This window comes from Idiotropiscis lumnitzeri, chromosome 5 (assembly GCF_059441095.1).
Source record: "Idiotropiscis lumnitzeri isolate Australia: NSW breed Sydney's pygmy pipehorse chromosome 5, RoL_Ilum_1.0, whole genome shotgun sequence".
Taxonomy (NCBI): Eukaryota; Metazoa; Chordata; class Actinopteri; order Syngnathiformes; family Syngnathidae; genus Idiotropiscis; species Idiotropiscis lumnitzeri.
The window spans coordinates 17,077,078-17,100,487 of NC_142395.1; the positions used below are offsets into that span (position 1 = coordinate 17,077,078).

A 23,410-nucleotide genomic window follows, 5' to 3' on the forward strand; every position below is an offset into this window, starting at 1 on the left:
TTAACAGCTGTTTGGCCACCAACACACTCGAAAAAAGAAATTCCTTGATAGTATTTAAAAAAAATGACTGAATGTCATTAATTTGTGTCCGTTTAAAGACTTACTCAGCATGCAGGATGTGGCGAGGCGTTTTTCTGCTAATGAGCCACATCGTTCATGCGGAATGATGGCGCAATTAGGAAAACAAAAAGTGCAAGGTGCGACAATTGAAGTGAATGTTGCTTTGTCAGTGTCTGAAAAAAATAGTCACCTCCAAGGCAAACTGATTTCTTTGAGCTGGCATTAGAGGTAACCTGTTTATGTATTTCTTTTTATTTCTTTTTTATTTTTTTTCAGGCATAGCTGTGCTGCAGCGTGACCGACTCCCGGAGAAGGGCTGACGTTTAAAATGCTGTGGCAGGAAATTCAATTAAAGTTGCTGAATGCCGATGATTTTTGGACGTGCCTATGAGCTTTTGTTCTTTGCATGCCATTGGAGCCAATGCGCAATTCAGTAGACGACAATTTAGGACCAGAAACTGTATGATCTGGTCCGTACTGTTCCACCATAGTTTGCTTAATTTAAATGTTAAACATTAAAAACAGCGGGCAGTATCGTCTTCAGTTAACATAATACACGCATTTTGTATGCATCAACATCAATTTAGTCTTTGATGAATACCATGTTGGCATTTTTGTAAACCTCAAATACATTATGAAGACAGTTTAGGTTATTTTTTTCCTCTGGTGAAAAAAAACAAAACATTGAGAAGCGCTGAGGCAGAAATGCGAACCATTGCTGCAATGCGCTGCTGTGGCCAACGCTAACGATGCGGAACATTGTCAGATTTGAAAAAGTCTCCCCCGGAACCTCTCTCTCCTGCTCTCATTTAACGTTGCTCACCTTTTACGATCAAGAGGACTCAAGCAAAAGAGTCGCAGGCAACTGAATATACAATGTTTCTATTTTACATCCCTAATTTCTAAGCTCTTATAAACATTTTATAGCGGTGGTCCCCAACATAGTTCCCATGGGCACCATCACTCTTAAGAATCATACGAGTAGCCTCTAAAAATAGTTCCTCAGGAATGGGATATTGTGATTTCCGAGGAATCATGTCGAAGTGATCATTTGAGAACTTTTACAGACATATATATTGAAATTTATTTGTTTCTTGCCTTGTTAGAGCATTGTTGGTACTGAATTTATTGTGGGAAATTATCAGCTGGTCTTCTTGGTGAATATCATTACTTTTAAATTGTAACATATAATTTAAGGTAATTTTAACAAATTTATTTCTGTTGTATGTATCGAACTGGTTGCCATTACAGCCATCAGTACCAAAGACGTAGTTTTCTGTTTTAAAGTGGTTGGTTACAATTTCGAGTCTTCAAGAGCGCTAATCTCCCACAAAGCAAGTGTGGGAGTCTGTAGAAAGTTTAGACTTCACTGAACCTGGCATAAATGCACAAATGGCAATTGAGAGGGTAACATACTTGTAGGGCTGCTTGATTATGAAAAAAATATGAATCAGGTTTATTTTGGTCATCATTAAAATCACCATTATTAAAAACTTTTATTTTTTGGTACAATTATATATTTTTTGACAATTGTACCATTGTTTTTTTTTTTTAAAACGTCATCATCCGCATTTTTTTTTCTAAGTCAGTTCATTTAATTTTTATTAATTTAATTTTAGTTCAATTTTAATAAACAAGCCAGACAATTCAGAAGCCTTACCGAACCACCCACAACAACCACCCTGTGCCAAATCCTTTTTTAAAATTTATTTTATTTTTTTTATTTTGCCAGTTCAGTCATCCTAAGCGAGTTGTGCTTCGGACTCCCTCATTTGGTTAATGCAGCTTTAGCACAACGATGAGTGCATAATTACCCCCCAAATAATGAGCAGCATGCAGTTTGGTGTGGCCATTTTGGGTCTTGTTACTTGAACAGCGACGGTCAGTGTGCGCGCTCGTGAATTTTTAATGCAACGTCTGAAGGTCCGTCGGGTGACTTTCTTTTAGCGGTAAAGCCCCACAGTGCATGTTGTTTTGTTGCTCGTGTGATGTGTAACAAAGGGCTGGTACGATTTATTGGGCCATCAGACCTCGTTTTAGCACGGCGCGTATGTCAAGGCCACTTCTTCTACCTACCAAGCTAGTTGGTCTTGTATGGTTTTTGTGTTGAAATGTGTTTAGACTTCAGTTAACTTAATATCATAATTGTTGATAACATGAAAATACAGGTTCTCATTTTTCTTATTTTAGACAGTGTTAAAGTTTGAACTGGGATTCATGTTACAGTGTTTTACTAAATATAATTTTATAAGAATGAAATCTCTTCTTTTTGATCGACTGTTGGGCCGATGGTCATTTTTTGAGGTTGTACATTAGAGAGCCGTTGCGAGCCTTTTTTTAAGCAAAAGACAAATATACTGTAGAAGTCAAGCACCTAACTTACGTGTTCTTCTGAACATCGAAGAAATTTTAATTTTTAATGAACCTATGTCTTCAATGGACGTAATGTCAGTTATCTTCCTTATAGCTCAGGAATTCATGTTTTAACGCCCATTTTGCCATCTTTTCCAGCTCCACACGGACTTGGACGTGGGCGGCAAGCGCATCAAGTACGTGCTGGCCGGCGAGGGGGCCGGCACCATCTTCGCCATCAATGAGCTGACGGGCGACATCCACGCCATGAAGAGGCTGGACCGCGAGGAGAAGGCCGAGTACACGCTCACGGCCCAGGTCATTAATGCAGACACAGATGAGCCGCTGGAGCCGCCGTCCGAGTTCATCATCAAAGTGCAAGACATCAACGACAATCCGCCACAGTTCATCGAGGGTCCTTATCGGGCGGCCGTGGCCGAGATGTCGGCGGTCGGTGAGTCACTAACGTACTTTAATGTGCGGCCGCAGCATCAAAATAATGAGCAAAGAGGACGGGACTGGGATGAGACTATTTGTAAGACAACTGGGGCGAATAATTATTAAATGATGACAAAAATCAAATTAATACAGCGGTGCTTCGGGTGCCATCCAAACATGTTTGTGAGGATGGAGGATGTTGCTTTAATTGGCTTTCACATTATAGTAATGACCCAACTGTTTGCGCTTCGCTATTTGTGACTTGTCCTATTTTCATTTTTGTTGTGGAACAAAACAAAAAACGCACCCACTCTTGATTGCTGCGCTTGTTTTATGATGCCACAAAATGGTGCCAAAGACGTATCAAAATAGGAATTTGACTTGAGGACGTATGTTACAGTGGTGCATCTCAACTGAAAATGATCATGTATGTGGAAAATTAGTGTGGGTTGTTAGTGGAGAGTCTTAGTTCGGTACGTGTCCGCACACTAGGTGTATACATTTTTCAGTAGGGCGCTGTTGTATGTCAAAATGAGTTTTTGAAGTTCCTGTAAGAATCGACAGCAGCCCAGTCAACTCATGGTTAGCACATTTGCCTCCCATATAAGCATCAGCTTTCATTCTGTCCGGGTTTTTCTCCTTATCCCCATACTTGCGTGGGCTTTCTCTCGTTACTCCAGCCTCCTCTCACATTGCAAAAACATGAAAGTTGGGTTGATTAAAGATCAATAGAAAGTTGAAACAAATAAAGTAGTAGTAGTAGTAGTGTTGCAGTATCATAGTAAAGAAAGTTTGTCCTTATTAATTTTATATATACATTTTAAAAAGATCAGCATATACAACTGCAGAAGTCTGAAAAGAAAAAAAGATTTAAAAAACAAGTGTCAAAATGCATCCCTTTTATTGCATTGTCATGTGTTCATTGAATCATGTAATATAAATGCTGGTGAGCACACTAATTATATATTTATAGAAGGATGAGAATGAAAAATGTTGGATGTAATGTTTTATGGATGATCAAGCGGTGTGGGTTTCTTTCGCGGGAGCGTTGTGATTTGGCCCATACCAGAGAAGGTGGGGCCAAAGACTAGAGGTCATTGGTAAGGCCAAACAAACGGATGGAGTTTGTATGTTTTGCAGTGTTTGATATTGTAATTTTTGGCTTTTGATCCACATTGAAAAAACTCAACACATAATGGTAACAAAAAATATGGCAGTGAACCATGATTGGTATTGTATTTCTATTGTTATTACACTGAGATCAATATTAGTTTTTAGTCCTCTTGCAACTATGCTATAAACTAATTTTGGACTATACATCACTCACGAGTATAGTCGTCGTAACACTAAAAAAAAAATGAATCATGAACAAGAAAAAGAGTCATATATAAGTAGCTTCGAAGTATACGTCGTTTATTATACAAAAGAAATGTGACCACGAACGATCGAGCTCGGACTAGCCCCCAAAATTCCCGTTCCCTAATTGTGGGTACGTCCAGACGTTCCAAGTTCACACTGCTTAACTCACTTTGAGCGTCGTTCAAATGTGCCATTCGGCTATTTAGAGACCGCCAAAAAAGGAGTGCTGAAGCCCATTGCGTCAGGCAGCAAAAGGGAAGGGAAGCTGCTGATTGCTTTAGTTTTAGATAAATAGTGTTGCGGCAGGATGCCACATGCTATGTGTTGCCATGACTACAGTTTTTCGTCATCTTCAAGTTGTTCTTCCGCTTCCATTTCTTTGACTTTATTTTCTCGCTTGGTATATACTTTTGGTGCATAAGTGCCGCATCCTTTAGCTTGCTATAAAGAAGGGGCATTGCCTGGAATGTTTTGGTATGAGCAGTGCATCTCCCCCCTTGAACCGGGTCATTTGTGCTAACAGCAATGACGGATGCTAATTGCCACAAGCTAACGTTCTCGCTGGGCCGCAAGCCGGGCACGCAATCCTCGTCTCACTCAATGCTAATATATTCATAGATTCATATTCTCACTCGCGGTCATGCATTCAAAGGAGCGCATTGGCTTGATCACACAATTCTAATGCAAGTATGAGACTGGCAAAGGCCCCCACCAGTGTCTCAGTCTGCTGCCGCACGGACCCCCGAGCGGCAGGGGGTCTCCTTCAGAAGGAGATCAGAGCGTCGTTATACAGCTTTGACACCGGACGAGTCGAGCGAGGACGCCAAGTGTCGCATTTCCTCCTTTGAGTCTCATTGTGTTATGCTACCTTCCAGAAAATACGGACGGCGGAACCTTTCTGACTTGAGTTCTTGAGATTTTTTTGGGTGGGTCTGCTCGTGTTAGTGAAAATGGCTTCACACGGACAATTGTTCAAACATGCTCGGCGGGGCAATCGGGCAAATTTTTGTTCTCCTTCAATAGCAGACTTTCTTACTTGATTGCATGTCTTCTTGAGACATTTTGTGGGTCTACTCCTAATAGACATTATCTACTAAATTTGTGCATGACTGAAATATACAAATATATTTGGTGGTGCAATTGAGAAAAGATTTGTCCGGCAGACTTCCTGTATTGCTTTTGTTGCGCAGACTTTTTTGTGAGTCAACTCAGGAGAGACATGCTCACCAAAATTTCACGTTGCTTAATAAAACTGGCCTCAGGCGCTGAATTTAAAACAAATTTCCAGTGAGAATGCAAAAGCCCTCCAAATGGCTAATTAATGCAAATTTGCATGCATAATGTCCCTTATTCATTAACCAAACCCAACCTGGCTACTTCCAACCTCAAAGGCATTTTTCTTTACCTTCGCCCTCGACTTCAGTCTATTGTTGCGCTGCAATTAAAATGGCTGCCGTGGCGGTGAAAATGAAAGTCAGAGAAAAGTCACACGTCTTATCCGAGCACGCCTTTTAGAAGGAAGAACAAAAGGTCTTTCTCCTTCATTTCCCATTAACCCCCTTGCTCCTCGGCGTACAGGAAACATGGCCACCTCGCCGGCCCCGTGTCACATATCTCATCCGGCGGCGGGGATGAGCGCTTCTTGCGTAGTTGGAGGGCAGTCAAAGAGGGGGGATGGTGACATTCAGTACGGGGGGATTTGCTATATGGCTTCAGTGCTCGACAGATAAAGCAAAGCGTTGTAGTGCGTTATGTCGGCATGGTGGCTGATACGCTTGATGCCCGGCGAGGCCGCCTCTGCCGCCGCCACGCTGATGAGGTCTGGAGTGGAACTGACAGGCTATGTGGCGTAGTCCGGGAGGTGAAAGGCAGCCTTTTTTACGGTCCAGATTAGATGTCTGATTGTTCGACACAGGTGGCTTCGCGCTCAGCGGGGAGCGAGGCGGCGCGCTCGGCATTGTCTGCGATGGCGGCGGCATCTCGTTAGCGCCGCGCCATAATTACATTCTAATGCTGCTCGGCATGGAGACGCCGCAGAGATGAGCTCGACTTCATCAGCAGCCACTTTACTTGCTTGCCATTCTTCCTGTGGACTTTATTAGGCACCCAGTGGGATTTTTTGCAATGGGGTGCAAGCAGGAAAGTGGCCAAAAAGAGCCGACTGACAAAACACAATTAGTATTTTTTTTCATTCTTGACACTTTTTTGAGTTTCATTGTCATGATAGACATGCCTACCAAATAGTTGCAGGAGGCGCTATTGAGATGTTTTGACATTCATGTCTGGCACCCCTTGAAAATGATAACCAAACAACTACAACAAAACAAAACGTGTTGCCAATTTAGTTTATTTGTCTACATACATGTGGTTTTCAAACGCCTGGTCTTTGGTCATACGCTGAATGAATAAACCATCAGCGCCTCAAAATAAAACACCTAAAATGACCGCTTCAAACCAAAATGGCAGACTTCCGTGTTTGAGAGCTCTTAAGTCTGATTCCTGTTTACTTGTGAAAGACATGCCTATGGATTTTTTGCCCGCAAAATTCTGATTCACTTATTAGTGTCTTCACAGAAGAAAAAAAACAATATCTATATATTGTTACATTTTCATAAAAACATCATTAAAAGTCATTTGAGAAATTTGCTATTTGAGAAGTGTCTATCCAAATTGGGAGCCCTTCACAATAAACAATAGTAGTCAATTATTACCAGCTAAAGTTTTAATGATTTGACCAGCAAAAGCCATCAAAGTCAAACAAAGTCAAATTTTGCTAACTAGGAACATTTTTTCATGTTTCTGGTTTGTAGCTCAGCAAACGGTTGCAAGCTTAGCATTTTATGCTCAGTCGAACCGCAATGGGCGATTGTTTGTTTTTTGTTCGTTTTGTTTTTTGTCTTTGTCCACAGCATTTGAGGAAAACTTAGCCGTGGCAAAGTCGTCGGTCTGTGAGAGAGAGACAGCGAAAGAGTGAGCAAGAGAAGCCTTTCAAGCAAACAACTGAGCCTTCCCGAATGTTTAATTAATCAACCGTGACAAAAGGGAACAACAGTCAACAAAGAGATGCCGATTTCCATTTCTTATGCATTAGTCCCAAATGGAAATTTGCGGAGTTCTGTCAAGTACGACTTTGCCTAAAAAAAAAAAAAGAAGCCTCAGAGAGCGATACAGCGTATCAGTTCACCGATGTTTTGTGTTTACACAGACTCTTTGCTCACTCTTTTGTTCTTCGTCGTCTCTGTCGGTGCGGAAACTACAAACCGCAGATGGGAACGAGCTTCCATGACACATCTGCCCTCACTTGCTGTGTCAGGCTAGTGGAAGGCTGTTGGGGAAAATGAGATATTACCTGAGAATTTCAAATGAGCATTTCGTTTAAATAATATTTTGAGATATCGTCATTTTTTTTAAGTTTGACCTAAGGATTCTGATTCATACTTGTCACCAAAAAATATTTGTGTCATGTGGATTGTAACATTGATTTTACGTACTATTACGTTCTACCATATTTTTTATTATTTTTTTATTGAATAGATTTTTTTCCCCCAAATTTTATAATATAACATATATATATATTTGTGTGTATTTTATTAATTAATTTATTGCATATTTTTATCTTCTGTGTTGGAGTTCTGAGTTGATTTGGTTCTCATTCGGTTGCGCGAGTGACCCCAATGGTTTGTCAATTGCCACTTCCTTTCGTAAGTCCCCACACAACTTCATGACAACACTAGCAATATTGTGATAAGTGTTCGTTTTGCTCAAGACAGTGATGATCACAGGAACTGTGCTTCTGCGCAATATGCTTTTGCAATAAGGCAGGGGTCTCAAACTAAATTTACCTGGGGGCCACTAGAGGCAGACTCTGGGTGAGGCTGGGCCGCATCAGGTTTTCCGCAAGAAAAAAAAAAAAAAAATCTAATCTTCTCAAATGTCTTTATTTTTATTTTTTAAAACAAAATAAGATTTAAAAATAAATAAGGAATTAATAAGAAAATAAATAAGGAATTAATAAGAAAATTAATCAGTAATAAATAATAATAATTATAATGAGTCAAATGTCTGTATTAACAGTTCTTTAATCTTCTTCTGAACATGAATTGTCCTGAACATGAGTGGAACATTCATCAATCAAACCCCTACTAAAACATCGAAAAAAAATTACAATCCTACCCTCGTTTTAAAGCTGAAGATGTGCCCAACAATAATCCGCGGTTCAATTTTATCCACTGTAACCAGGTAATCCTACATTTTGTAATTAGTCCCGTCTGTGCTAGTGCTGATGCAAAGCTCCGTCAGACTGCACATCCTGTTCGCGCATGGGTCTTCTGTCAATCAAATCAAAATCTTGTCAAATAGCAGAGATCCTAAGCATAAACCATAGTTCTGGGATGAGTAGGCCTACTTCTGTAGTTATAAAGCTTTAATTACACTGTAATTAAAGCTTTATAACTACAGACATATCAAATTCGCGGGCCGCACGAACATTAAACTTTCATAATAAGGCGGGGGCCGCAAACTATCATCCCGCGGGCCGCAAATGGCCCGCGGGCCGCGAGTTTGAGACCCCTGCAATAAGGTGATAGTGTAGGCGTATTAAGTGGCCTGAATGAATAGTTTAAGTAGCACAAACATGTCGTGAGTTAACCTCAATTTTATTGGTTTTAATTATTTTTGTGTGTTTCTTGTCATCAGTTTAAATAAAGACATTTCCTACTTGTGAAATGCAGGCTACTTATTTTAATCCTCAACTCTATTCAGATGATGTTTTACAATTTGACGTCATTTTAACACCTCAACAAAGCCCTGCGATATTGTCACTGATCCACTAGTGTGTTCATCACGGCACCGCCTTTAATTAAAAGCACTCATTTTGCTCTATTTGTGCAGGCTTAAGCGCAATTAAAATGTTAATTAATTTGCGTGGCTTGCACAGATCTCACAGGATTAGCCCGTCCTGTTTTTCCCTCGTAATGGGGTCTTTGACTTTAAGGCCGTTTACAAGCTGACGAATTTCCCGCGGCACGCAAGTGTCGCAGCCATATGCCGATGTCGGCGGGCGCCAAAGTTCTCCAGCGGCTAACAGCAGGGCGGCGCTGCCGCTGAAAACGACAAAGTCAGGCCGAGTGAGGTTTAATCAGGAGGTTAGCTCGACCCGTCTTTCCCTCTTGCGAAATTGCCGTTGAAACGCGCAAAGTTACAGCATGCACCTGATGTGAGGGATGGCCCTCAGGTGTGTCATTATCATGGCGGTTAATAAACGGGCTGGTGCAGCCAGATGTGTGGGGGGGGGGATGCTACGAGCCACTTGATCACCTGTAAGCGGGGAGCGGCGCCAAAAATGTGTCCGTTGAAGCTGAGCAATAGATTACCTGGAGGTGATTTGCATTTTCAGACTTGTTACGGAAAGCGCGGCGGGGGGGAATGCGCGGCGGCGTAATGATGTTTTTGATTACGCTCCGGCTTGTCACTGCGCAAACGAGCAAATTTCATCATGGGCGAGATGCAGAGAAATGAGCTCCCATGTACCATCTACAGTTGCAATAAGGCTTGCGAAACCTTAGGAATTACGTGCATTTCTGTCTAAAATAGTCATGAATTGTGATTTGATCTTCATCTCTGTCACAGAAATAGATTAACAGTGTGCGGAAACTAATGCCAAGCAAAAGATTTAAGTTGACAACGTGCTTGTTTTTTTGCGCTTACAATTCGTTATTAGTCTGATTAGTATTTGTTTTTGTTTCATATTATATTTGCGGGATATGAGTTTAGTGGCAAAATCCCCCCATTTTTGGCCTTCACAGAGGGCAGCCATTTTGTCACTTCTGTCAACCAAAAATGACATTATAGTTGCTCAGGCAAAAACCAATCACGGCTCGCCTGTTTTCTAAAGCTGAGCTATGATTGGTTGTTAGCTGAGCCCCCATTGTCATTTTCACTCGACAGAAATGACAAAATGGAGATGAACAAAATCAGGTGGATTTTGCTGCGTAACTTATATTCTACAAAATCAATATTAATCAGAATGCCATGTTTGGACTAGTGGGCCTGCATAGGAATTACAAATATTTTTTCAGGGTGACTACCCCTTTAAAGGTTGCTTCTTGTGTCTTTTTTATGTGTGAGGGACAACATCTTTTGCCGGCCATGCCTGTGCTCTCTACCACATGTATATGTTCACATGTATATAATTTTAAAATGTACTTGACCTGTTGTAGCATTATAGGAACATTCAAATTGACATCATGGGCCAAAAACTATTTCTTTGAAGTTATGACACAGATTCATAGGTTCATTGACCTTAATATCAAAATCTGAGGGTTTTTGGACAATGCCTGATGAGAATGCATTGTGTTCATCTCTCACCAACTATTTATCTTTTAGATCAATGGAAAGGGAGAGAAGCCGTTTTAAAGGGCATTTCACGCTCTACTTGGCCCAGATGTTCTTTTGAAAAATATTGTCTTACCGTGCAGGAAGCGATGATCGTATCTCAGGAAGTCAGGATTATTAAATGCACTTTAATTTATAATGATAATCTTGCAATGTTTCCGGGTCACATGAATAAGGAATTAGTTCTAAAAAGCAAGCGTGGCTGCTGCTCTTGGACTGTGTGGTGCGGCAGCTTGGCAGATGAAGTCGGTGGCAGGCGGCCCCTGGCCCTTTAACACAGTGGGCAGCTGGGCAGGGGCACATCTGACCTGCCAGGGGGGGGGGGGTGGAGTGGTGTCTGGCATCGGCGGGTTTAGAGGCTTCGAACCGGGCCAAAAGCTTGGACTTGCTCACTGGCCTTTGTGTGCGCGTCTGTACGAATGCAACTCGGCCAGGCCTCAGAGGCCTTCCACTGACATGCTGGAGTTTAGCTGTAAATAACGTGCAACTCGTAGCCAGGGATGATGGGTTCAAAGCTTGAAGGACATCTGTGGAATCAGAGTAGAGAGGAGATTAGACTAGTATTCATTTTATTTTGTTACATTTTTACATTTATCGTTTTTTTTCTTAACTTTGTTGTACTTTTGCACATTTTATTTTTTTATTTTTCTACTGACCTGTTTTGGGTAATATTTTGAACATCATCTCTTTAAAGCCGACCAAATGTTTTGATTCATGCCATTCCCATCAGAAAATCCCTGTTGCATTTATTTGATCAGAAGCAATGATAATACAGTGATAAGAGATCATTTTGCCGACTATAATCGTGACATTTTCATAGCGTTTCATGTGCCTGAGCTACATCGTTGTGCATCTTCGTGTTTGCGCGTTCCCCCGGACCGTATCCAATTGTGTGATCCGCCATTCGTGTCACCTGTCAGCAACCCAGCCGTGTGTTTTTATTTTTTCCATTTCTGCACGGCCATTTGTCTTCGCTGCTCTTGCCTGTAGCTACTGCAGATGAAGTGTCAGCGGTCTGATTTGGCACCTTTGCAGAGGCTATATTTTATTTATATTTCTCTGGGGGGGAATCAAGTAGAAAGTAGAAATAAACAAAACAAAAACTATTAAACCGTGGGTCGCCAAAGTTGTTGTTGATGGGAAAAAATCTATAGGTTAATGTAAGAACATTTGCACTTAAAACCAAACCCTAAAAATAATCTCCCCCGGTTTATGTTGGGTTTCAAAACCAGAACGTTTCTAATGCAAGAACAAAGTTCATCACAAAATGGGTATCCTCATTTTGTGGAATCTTTTCAAATAAAACAATGCACATTTTGAGTGAAAAGTCATTTTAATTGTGTTACCGGGTTTGACATTGTGCCAAAAACATATTGCTCGCTATAACATACATGAGACATTGTTTTGAACCGTTCGTGAGTTTAAGGCAGGACACGCCCTGCTGCAATATTCAGGGATTCATAATGAATGCGTCCACAAGCAAAGGCTTAGCTTCATTGTTTTGGTTTACAGAGATGTGATGCTGGAGGGTAATGAATTACACTTCCTGTGCCTTACCTAATGTGTTCTGTGTGGGAACGTCTTCGCTGTCTTACACGCATCCTCCATGTTGCTTTTAGCCGTTCGTTAGCATATGAAGCTCTCCCAGCCGACTGTAACTCTCGCACCTTCCCTCGAGGGAGAGCGAGAAGTAATGAAGCCCTTCGACGTGATCTACATAAGATTCCAACCGGGCGCCCCAAACGACGTTTCTTTTCTTGTCACGCTTCACTTAGTCATGACCACAAAGATGGAATGCTTGAAGGTAAATGAGAAGAAGAAAAAAGATAGAGAAGTGGAGACAAATGAGGAGACAAATGCAAATCGGGCAACATACCGAAAACATGCCTGTGTTTTTAGATCAGATTTCTGCCTCTTCAAACTGTTACAGTTGCACCGGTCTACATTCTTTGGTTGCTAAACCAAATTCAAATCATATCGAACTGCTGTTCCAGTTCAAAGGTATACGACATTCTATGCATTTTCCCTCTGCAGTGTCTCCTCTTTCTTGCAAGCAAATGAACAAAAAAAGTTGTACCACGCTTATTATTTTAATGTTTCCGCAGCAGGTCAGGAGCTTTTTTTATTCTATAGGAGCTTTTTCACAGTCATTTCTAGTTTGTGCATGCGCGCGTGCACCCCGGAAAGAACCTAATTTTGACAATGTAACATTCATTAGACCCCCGGCTGCTGTCGAGTGACGCCGTTTGCAATGTGGAGCAGCTTTAAAGTGATTTCCTCCGACTCCACGGGAAAACATCCCCACCGCCACCACCGTCAAAGATTCAACAAGCCGCCTGCTGCCACCGCTGCTGCTGCTGGGAAAAGATTACATTTTTATTTATGATCCCGCCATTAATGATGGAAGCACCTTAACGTGTTTACCTTTGACGCGGTCGCTCAGGAGCGACTCCATCATGGTTGTTATGAAAGTGGAAAGAGGACCAATTTAGTGCGAATGAATGGGGACTGGTTGCTCAGTCAAGAAGCGCTTGACTTTAAAGCTCACTGTGAGCAGCAGGATTGTTGCAAACTGTTTATGCTTTTCATTAGATTGAGTCCTGAGGGACGAGGTCAGTTCAACACTTTTTCAACGTTGGACAGGGTGTTACATTGTTTTACCAATTATTTTCTGGTGGAGTCCGGCTTTTTAATTTGATTTGTAGTTGCAATGTGTGTTCACTTTTATTCAACTTCTTTCTACAAAGCTTGTAACAGATAATTTGGCTACTTGAGTAAAATCTATATCAATATAATGCACATTAACACGAGACTGTTCTAATAGTTTTCTTTGCTCTTTGAAAACAATTTTTATCTTGTAATGTACAAATATTGAACAGAAGGATCAAAACTCAGACATCTTTCTTATATTATACTCACAAAAACAGTTCTCAAAATTTCTCGCTTACTGGATTTGCACCATTGATTTGCAAGGCTCCGAAGGTAACTTGAGCAGGTGATTTTGATCCAATATTATACGACACAGTCTTGGAATAAATACTCAATATTTCAATTTGGCCAGAAATGTGCCCAAATTACTTTCGATTTCCAAGCGTCAAGCAAGAAAAATTGAAGGTAAAACTACCTATGTTGGCGGCACGGTGGCCGACTGGTTAGCACGATGGCCTCACAGTGAGAGACAGCATCGGGCGTGGGTTCGATCCCGGCTCCGGCCATCCTGTGTGGAGCATGTTCTCCCCGTGCTTACGTGGGTTTCCTCCGGGTACTCCAGTTTCCTCCCACATTCCAAAAACATGCATTGTAGGCTGATTGGACACTCTAAATTGCCCCTAGGTATGAGTTGTTCGTCTCTGTGTGCCCTGCAATTGGCTGGCAACCAGTTCAGGGTGTCCCCCGCCTGCTGCCCGAAGATAGCTGGGATAGGCTCCAGCAACCCTCGCGACCCTAGTGAGGAGAAGCGGTACAGAAGATGGATGGATGGACTACCTACTTTGTGTTTGTGCATGTTCGTGCTGATGATGCTTCTAAGTTTGGCTGTACACGTGAGCAGAAAATAAAAACTGCTTTAATTGAGATTTTTTTTATTTTATTTTTTTTTAAATGCTTTAAGTCAGTGTTTCCCAACATTTTTCGGCCGCTGACTGGTCCCTAACTTTTGCGGACCGCCAACGGGGGTGGATTCTCATATTCGCATTTTGTGAAAACCGGGATTCGTACATGGTAGTGCTCATTTTGCTATCTTATGAGTGTAATTAACGAAATGCGACAAGATTACGATTTAACGGAGAGAAGCCATTATTCAAAACAAAATATTTTTCAGCCTCGAATCATAAATAAACCGGAAGTACTGCAATTTATTTATTTATTTTATCATCTGTGTGGCCCCACGCAGCGGCTCACTGACCGGTACCGTGCCGTGGCCCGTTAGTTGGGCACCACTGCTTAAAATAATTTGAATTAATCTCCAAAGTTAACATTTTGACAGCCCTATTATAGATATTAATACTACTGCTAATAATAAAGGCATTGTTAATATCCCTACTTTCATTTTTTTGTCCCATCACCGCAAGTTTGAGTTCTTCATCCCTCCAAGGAAAGTGTAACACGGGACTCGTTCACGCCTCTGAGCATTCGCCCGTCACGCTTGGGGTGGTTTTACAGAATTTGAACAGGATCGCCTTCCCCTCTCATCCTCGCACGTCTGCATTATTAATTGTCTGCATGGCACAGTCCAAAGTGTGGTTCGCTCTCAGGCCTTCAGGCAACCTTACACTGCTGACTGCTGCTCCAAATGAAAAGCACTGCTGACACTATTCAAAGTTGGTTCTCTTCCTGAAAAAAAGATGTGTACATTCAATTTCACTGCAGTGGAAACAAGGTAAAAATGTATGCTAATGCTTGGTAAATATTTTAACTGTGCGCGTGTGTGTGAGTGTGTGTGGGTTGCTGTTGGGGGATATGTGAGTGTTGGGCTGATTGTCGGTGTGTTTGTGGCTACACCACAGCTTGGTTGGATGGCGCAAAAAAAAAAAATCCAGTCCATTTTACTCTGAAGGAGAAGTATTGTGGTGCCTCTGTGACATCAATCTTGCGTTTTTTTCTTCCAGATTCATTTAGACTAGTGTAGTGAAACTACAACTTTCTGCAATCTGTAGTGTGCGTTCTGATAAGAATTAGGCAGCAGTGGATGGTCTTTATTGCATTTATGCCACACAAATGCAAAATAGGGACAGCTGAAAGAGTCATGCATTTTTTTTCTTCCAAGGATTAAAGCTGTTTTTCAGTAGTTTTCTTTTTCTTGAAACTGGCCCATTTTATGTGTTCTGTCACATGCAAATTAGCGACTACCTACTCCGCCCAATATAAAGTGTCCTGGGGGCAGAAAAAGTGATTGCATGTAAAAATGACAAAAGTATTTTCACATGTGGAGGCGGCACTTCATACACTACATTGTGTTTTTGTCGATATGAGTAATCATTTTTCAGAAATATGAACAGATTTAAGTCATTCTTTGTCATTATACGAGGTGGAACATTTGTTGTGGCTCACCAACACAGAAGACAAACATTGCTAAAATAAAGGTTGTAACCTATATAAAAACTCTCATAAACATTTTTAAAACTGATATAATCCCCCTCTGTCCACTTTTAAAACTCATTTGAAGACACATTTTTATTTTTTAGCTTTCTATTCAATATGAGACTGTTGTTGTTCTGCTGTTTTTCTGGTATCTATTGGATGTGTGTTTATGTGTTTTAGTTTGTGTTCTAATTTCCTCCTAATTTAAATGTATTTTATTTATTAATTTATTTCACCAAATGCAAAGCACTTTGTTACAAATCCAGCTGTTATGAAATGCGCTATATAAATAAAGCTGTATTGTATTTTATTGTTTATGTCGCTTTGTTGAGAATTGATCACAACGGTGTTCATTATAGGCCACATTAAAAAACAAAAACTTGAGGCCAGAGGAGGTGTGTGGCGCTTCCCAAATTTTAGACTTTATAATGCGTTTTTCCAGGGTGCATGTGTGTGTGTCCCTTGTGTCATTGGTTGGCTTTCCCTCTCAATCCACGGCAAGCATGAAATGAGGTTTGTGACTGACTGGCTTTCGCGATACATTTAAGCGTAAAAATGAATGATGTTTGCAACTGTTTTAGCCATGGGCTTGCTGGCCACCGGGAATTTCTGGGATTTTTTTTTTTTTTTATTGACGCACCGGTCCAACCACGTGACGGTGATCCACCCGTTCCTCCAGCCACTCCACTACGTCGGCAATTGCCTTTAGGCGTGTGACCGCCGGCGCCCGCCACACCCAACAATAGTTCAGATAAAAAATTATCCACGGAGTAAAATAGAGCTCCATAGTACACTCAGGTTCAAGTGTCTGTGCAATGATAACGATGATAACCATCACCTTCAACAGATTGGCTAGAAATATTCCACAGACTTTAAATTAAACAAATAGTCCAAGGCACACCTGGTGACGCACTGAAACATACTAATCATTGTTGCTGTATGACCTTTTCCTGGAAACAAATAATCACTTATAGCTGTCATTTCTTTGGGTGGATTTCTGCGTATGCCACTCTGAGCTGTGTTTTACTCTCTCTTGGCATTGAGTTTGGCAGCCGCATTGCTCCCGACACCGCAGTATGGATTTAGTGAGCCTGTGCTTTTACGACACTCACTAACACACACACGCATACACACACAATGTCACATGGGCACACACAGTCAATCCCACTGCAGGTTAGCGATGTCACACCAGGGGCCACAGTGTAATTGGCTGTACTCGGTCACAGGCACGCTGCAAGGAAGGCCCTTTAAGAAATAAAAATCACCGCACTAGTGGGGATGTAAATACAACATAGGGTTAGTGGGGGTTTAAAATTCACACATATTTTAGCATTAATAGCCGTCTTCCAAGTAAAAGCTGACATACATAAACAACACAACACATGCAAACAGCTAGTGAGGATATCTCGCATGGCAGTCTACATCTTTACTCCATTTTGTCAATCAGAGAAAACTCAAATACATCGCAACGATCACAAAAGTTTTCTATTTAGTAAGACTTCACTCAGAAAGAGCGAGGCAGTGATAGGAAAAAGATGCATTTTCTGTTTGAAGAACCCTTCACCTCCTGAGTGCTTTTAACAACTTCAAGACTGTTCAGTTGGAGGCCGTTTTCACAATTTATGTTGAAGGCACCAACTGTTTTCTTGTTTTCTGCTTGCTTAAAACATTGTGGTCTACCGCAGAGGTCCCCAAGCACCGGCCTCGGCCCGGTAGCCACTTTGGACCGGGCCGTGGCAGGCCACACAGATGGGGAAAAAAAAAAAGCAAAAAAAACTTGCAGTTGAAGCATGTTACGATGCTAATTGTCTCAGTCGCATTATGCTAATATTAGACACAAGCTAGCGAAATGAGTAACGAGCGACTCGGGTAACTCGTCACCTTATGCCGCCAGCACCCGGTCCACAAAAGTTCTGGACTTGTATGAATCTTTCCGTGGTGAAAAAAAAGATATGGAACCAGTGGTCTACACTACAAAGTGAAGCAATGGTCAAAACCACATTCCGACGGAGGTTGGTTTTCGCCCTTAAGACGGCTTATTAATATGACACATCCCCCAACATTTTGCATGTTTCCTCAAAGGCCAAGAAAAGGTCTTGAATTTGTTTTTGTTTAGTTTTATCTTATGCTGCACTGGAATGTGCTAAGTCACTTTAGCAGTTTTTGAAGACTTAAATAGAAACACAAAAAAACATTATGTAATACATCATTGCGTGATTATGTTGATTGTAGTTGTTTAATAGTGGTATCCCTGCACTTTAAAAAAAAACCAAAACAAAAAAACTCCACGCCACCAGCGACATGTTTTAAGCGAAAAATTCTCTCAATGTTTTTTTGGGCCCTCAATGAGGATTGTTTCGGGTCAGGTGTGTGCAGCACATGTCAGCATGTGGCAGCTGTTAGCTGCATAAAAGCTGATTCATATGATAGGACAGAGTTTTTTTTTTGTTTTTTTTTGCGCTCAAGACTTTTTAGTTGAAAGGCAACCTTTCCTAAATTTTGTTGAATGCCCCTAGTTTTTCTGCCTGGTTACCTTACCTTTAATCATTGCCGTCGACAAGGCCAGTTAAGGGCAATCAAGCTCACGACTGTACATTAAAAACGTTGATAGGGTTCCCATCTGTTTTCATGCTACATGGCCTTTAGACAATGTGGTCTACAAAGCCAAAGTTAGGGCTAGACCACAATTTGACCACAGATTGGACGTCCCAGCTATTGGCACTGCCCTTTCAACGTTTGCACTTGTATGACACTGAAAATATTTTTTAAATTATTTCGTAATGTTACACAAACATTGGAATGGGAAAATTGAACTGAATTGAATGCTCAGTGACACTCATGGAACTTTTCATATGATTCTTTACTAAATTCCATCATGCCAGGCCATCTTCTCCTTGTACGTGTTTGTGTTCGCCGTGATGGAATAGTTTGTCAGACAGCAGCCCGGCGGAACTCACACCGGCTGACGGACACATTGAGTCGCCGGTCACGTACGCATCTCGACGTCCTTCTAGGGTGGAAAACGCTTTTAACCCACTCGCTCCGACACGGCTGTCAGGTGACAAGCCGCCGCTATTTAGGAGCTGCCAAACCTGCTGGATTCACAAGTGTGGGAGGCAGAAGGACCGCTGTCACATTCCGCCTATTGACGGGCCGAGAGCTAGCGGTGTCAGCCGCAGGGCCTCGGGTTTGTTTTGCTTTATTTTTGTTTGGCCGTGGCGAGGATTTAAAAATGGAAAAATTGACTCAGAACATCTTGCACCACGTTGCAACCTGGGGGTGTTGACGCTCAGGCTGAGCGTTTCCCTCCAACGCCGTCCTCTTGTATGTTTGTTCTGTTGCAACATACTCCTCACTCCAGCTGCCTCCGGTAGATGAAACTAAACCAAGAACAACTTGCACCCGTAGAAAGCCACAGCACGTCTTTACATTTGAATTTTTGCCGTTTTCGTTGGAAGCATCAAAGATTTAAATTGTTCCTTGACCCTTACACATTCCAACATGGGAAAAGGCAAGTGAAGCCCTTGAGTTTGTATTTTGCCTTCGGAATCATATTATTTCGCATACCAAGCCACACGGACGGCTTATTGGGAGGCCGCATCAACATTTTCAAAAGGTTTCTCATTGGACAATTTGTATGGTTAAATTTTAAGCTATTGTAGTCGACAAAGTCAAGTCACGGTTTCAACCTCAACGTAAGCAGGTTTAATTTTTGCCAACAAGACTACTAAGAGACTGCTCTTTTTTTTGGCAGTCCCAAATATTTGGAAGAAGAAATCAAAATTATATCTGACACTGCCCTGAAAACTGAATAAAATTTGGAAGGCTCATCTCCAAAAGTTTATCAGAGGCCCCCAAACGATTTGCATGGTTGTATGACCTTTGGACTTTGACTTCCACAGATTCAACCAAGGGTCTCTTATTTTCTGTCTCCTTTTTTTTTTTTGTTGCACATTTTGCATTTAGACTTTGGGCTTCCACAAAGACAATAATAACTTTGACTTTTCTTTTTGCCCTTAAAATCCAATTTCTTAATCTCCACTACCGAGTGGGACGCCGCCATTTTTCAACACTGTGTTGGAGTTTTTGCATGCCCTATTGACACTGAGATCCTCAACTATAAGCCTCAAGTTTGCTTCGCTCCCTCAAAATCATATTTCTCATGCTGCACTTGAGACTGCTTATTGTGAGGTTTTAATCTTCACATAATTTAATCGGAGGCCCCGACTGTTTGCGTGGCTCCTTAGCCTGAAGACCTCCCATTATTGTATCTTGCGGGATCGCCAGTTGGAACTCTGCTTTCCGAGTCGGTGGACAGAAATGTCCAAATTGTGAGGATGCATGCTTGTGTGTTTGCACTTGTTGCCTTTAATTCGCTTGATGCCTGCACGCATAAGAGCTCTTTATACACACACACACACGCACGCACATTCTCACACGTGCACACAGAAATACACAGAACACACAAACTGGGAATTGTCTGCCGGCCACCAAGCAGCTTATATGCCTCATTAAGAACACTTTTGGTGACCGCGTGCACATAAGTAAAACATTCTCGTATTTAGCGGCAGTTTTGATCTGGGGTCTCCGCTCTCATGTTATGAACCACAAGATACACCCCTTCCACTGCCTTTGCATTATGCTGAATCTTGCTTTTTGCTTTCTTTCTTCAAAGGAATAATTCACATTAAAAAGCTGGCCCCGGTGGCCGCTCTCTCATATTAAGAAGCATTTGGCACTTTTACCCGTGATGAAGTTGTTCATTAGACAACACGGCTCGGCCGTTAGGCTTTGTTATTACCTCGCCTTGGGAGCAATTAAACATGGCTAAAAGGGGCAACCTCTGATTTTCCGTTCTTGATAATTCTATAAATCTGCGCTCAAACTTGTGAATAATTAAAGTAAATCACTGACAGCGAGAGGTGGCAAAAGTACTCATGCACTGCACTTAATAAAGACAATTTTGTAAAAATAGACTCTGGTAAAAGGTGATTCAACTGCTCTAGTCAAGTAGAAATAAAAAACAAATAAACTAAAAGGTAACTATGTGCAAAAGTAACAAATCATTTCTTTCTACCAAATCTTTGTAGAACTAGTTTGAGAACCTTTTACGAAGAACAAAACTAAATAGTTTCTCAAATTCATGAACTTGCCTTGTGCTTTTACAGAGAAAATAAAAAAAAAATTTTACAACTCGCGCTGGCTCCCGTTCTATGCTGTCAAATCGTGCTCCCATAGCTTCTCTAACAACGTGAACTTTGTAACCAAAAATCCTTCATTAGATAATGCTAAGAACTGAAAAAGTAGAGTACAAAATTTGTTAACACTTGAAGCTGGTAGTTTTAAGACACAACACATTCACCAACGGACAACGTCAAGCACTTCTCGGAAATAAAGACGATGAGGAATATCTTGCTTCTCCCAATCTGTTGCCGTGGTGATTAATGCTCCCGGATTCACGTTCCTCCATGTCGCTGCTGTCCCTTTTTGAAGCGCTGGCGTGTGTCACAGCAACAAAGGACCCTCGTAATTATTTTGTTCCTGCTTCCGTTGACTCCTGCAGAAGAGGATGTCAGAACCAGACAAGGACATGAGAAAGCAGAAGCACCGTCACCCCCTCTCTCTTCTTTGTCTTCCTCGCTCTCTATCTTATAAAAGACTCGTAATTGCACTACAACAATAACAGTGTCAGTGTTAAGTGTGACGGTCCCCTTCCTCTTCACAAGCGTGGCGTCCCTTATCCATCATTGGCTCTGGGGAGCAATTTCTGGGATGCTGACAAGCATATCTCATCTTAGGAGATGTTTTTTTGTTTTTTTTCCACCGGGCCACAATCCTCTGGCCCGTGTCACCGGTGTCAAATTTACAACCTTGTGTAGAATCACATCCCGCTCTTTCAGCCTTGTTCATTTGCCGTGTTTGGCATTAATGCTGTCATGAAGACTGATGAGCAAATGGAGACGGTGTTTGGTATTTATGCTGCCACTGTATGAATTTGCATGCTTATGGCCTGCATGCTGAAGTTCAGATGAGTGAGGAATGAAAGACGGAGGGAGGTTTGAATCTATGGAATGAAAGAAATCCTTGATTAGTAGACAAAGACAAACAACCAACATCCAATAAACCGATTATGCATGACTTTGGAAAGTGGGAGGAAATGAGAGTATTTGAGGAAAACCCACATGGGCACTGGGAGAATATGTAAACTTCACACGGGTAGGCCGGAGCCCGGGATCCAACCCCGCATCTCTGAACTGTGAGTCCATCGTGCTAACCAAGCGGCCAAGGATGAATATGTCTAAATATTTCAATTTGTAAAAAAAAATATATATATACATTTGTACGGCTGGATGGATGGCTGGATGAATGAATGAATGGATGGATGGATGGATGGACTGTTATTAAATGGGAGACGCGATAGGCCAACTACAATATATTACCTCTTCTTGATTTTTGGGTGCATGAACTCATCTTCACTTGATGACTGAGTTAATTAGGATGAAAGAAGACATTAGGCCAAGGACTCAGTGCATCAATCTCTATGTATATTTTAACCAAAATAGGTGTCCTACTCTAAAAATAATCCCTGAAAAGATGAAGGTTGTCACAATCTGTCTGATCACCAGCATCATCATCCTCATCATCCTCCACTGGCAGCTGAGCGAGAGCGGCACTGGTATTCATGTAATCAATACACAATCATCATACTCGTCACCACCATCCAAGCACTGCCCTGCTGCATGAAAAAAAAGTTCCATTTGCCACGTAAGAAAAATGATCGTTGCAAAGCATTCGTAGTTGGATGAAACAAGCAGATGTTTTTCGCAAAAGCACTAAACACTTTAATTTATGATTAACCTTGCATTCTTTGTTTCATAAATATCAAAGATTATGTTTTAATAAATCAAGGGGACATGTTTTTGTGAACATCAAAGAGAATTCGTATGGAGGAATCAATCATGCGTTTTTATGATCAAAGACAATTCAAATGAACTGCTCGTCCAAATTTTGACCAAAAATCCAAGACAATTAAATTTTATATGTCCTAAGCCGCAACATATGCATTTTTCATAAACACGAGGCCACTGCATTTTAAGATAGCCTTATGGTAGATTTTCTTTAAACAGCAAACATCACATAGAATATATAATATGCATAAGTGACCTTGCACTTTTTTCTAATCATTAAAGACAATTGAGTTTGTTATAAAACAATCGTACATTTTTGTAAATATCAAAAACTTCAACGTACCGAATATTTAGATTTTTGTAAAGGCAAATGACAAATTCCTTGCATGTTTTACATACTTAATACATAATTCGATAATTCTGATTCTGATGATCATCCAATCACAGATCACCATTATGTTTGTGAAATTTGAAAATCATTTCATTTTCATCCCCCCCAAAATTTAAGAGGCGTATGTCATTTTTAAATCACAGAAGAAAATGCTTCATGTCGTTATAATCACGCCATATAGCTGTGCCCGGATGTTGTTGAGGGGCAAAAAGACAGACACGTTCCTCGTCATCAAAGGCGAGTGTGATTTTTTTTTTTTCTTTTATCGTCTTCAACGTACCTAATCTATATATTTCCAGCAGTATGATATCATCAATACATTTCATCTTAGTTCTATAGGAGCAACCCTTCTGTCTGTTTGGCCTTCAGGACCACACATGCTGTCAGTGATTACGCCGAGTGTAATCGCATTAGTCATAGCGCTATTATA

The 23,410-nt window shown here is 41.2% G+C and overlaps 1 protein-coding gene across 2 annotated transcripts in view; it reads left to right on the top strand.

The window, feature by feature from the left end:
• The window catches only part of cdh8 (cadherin 8), a 126,994-nt gene that overhangs the window by 51,607 nt on the left and 51,977 nt on the right, over positions 1–23,410 (top strand). For both annotated transcript variants that reach the window (XM_088295830.1, XM_088295831.1), the window contains exon 3: positions 2,572–2,866. In XM_088295830.1, the coding sequence (XP_088151956.1) occupies positions 2,572–2,866 (295 nt within the window). The remainder of the gene's footprint in view (positions 1–2,571; positions 2,867–23,410) is intronic.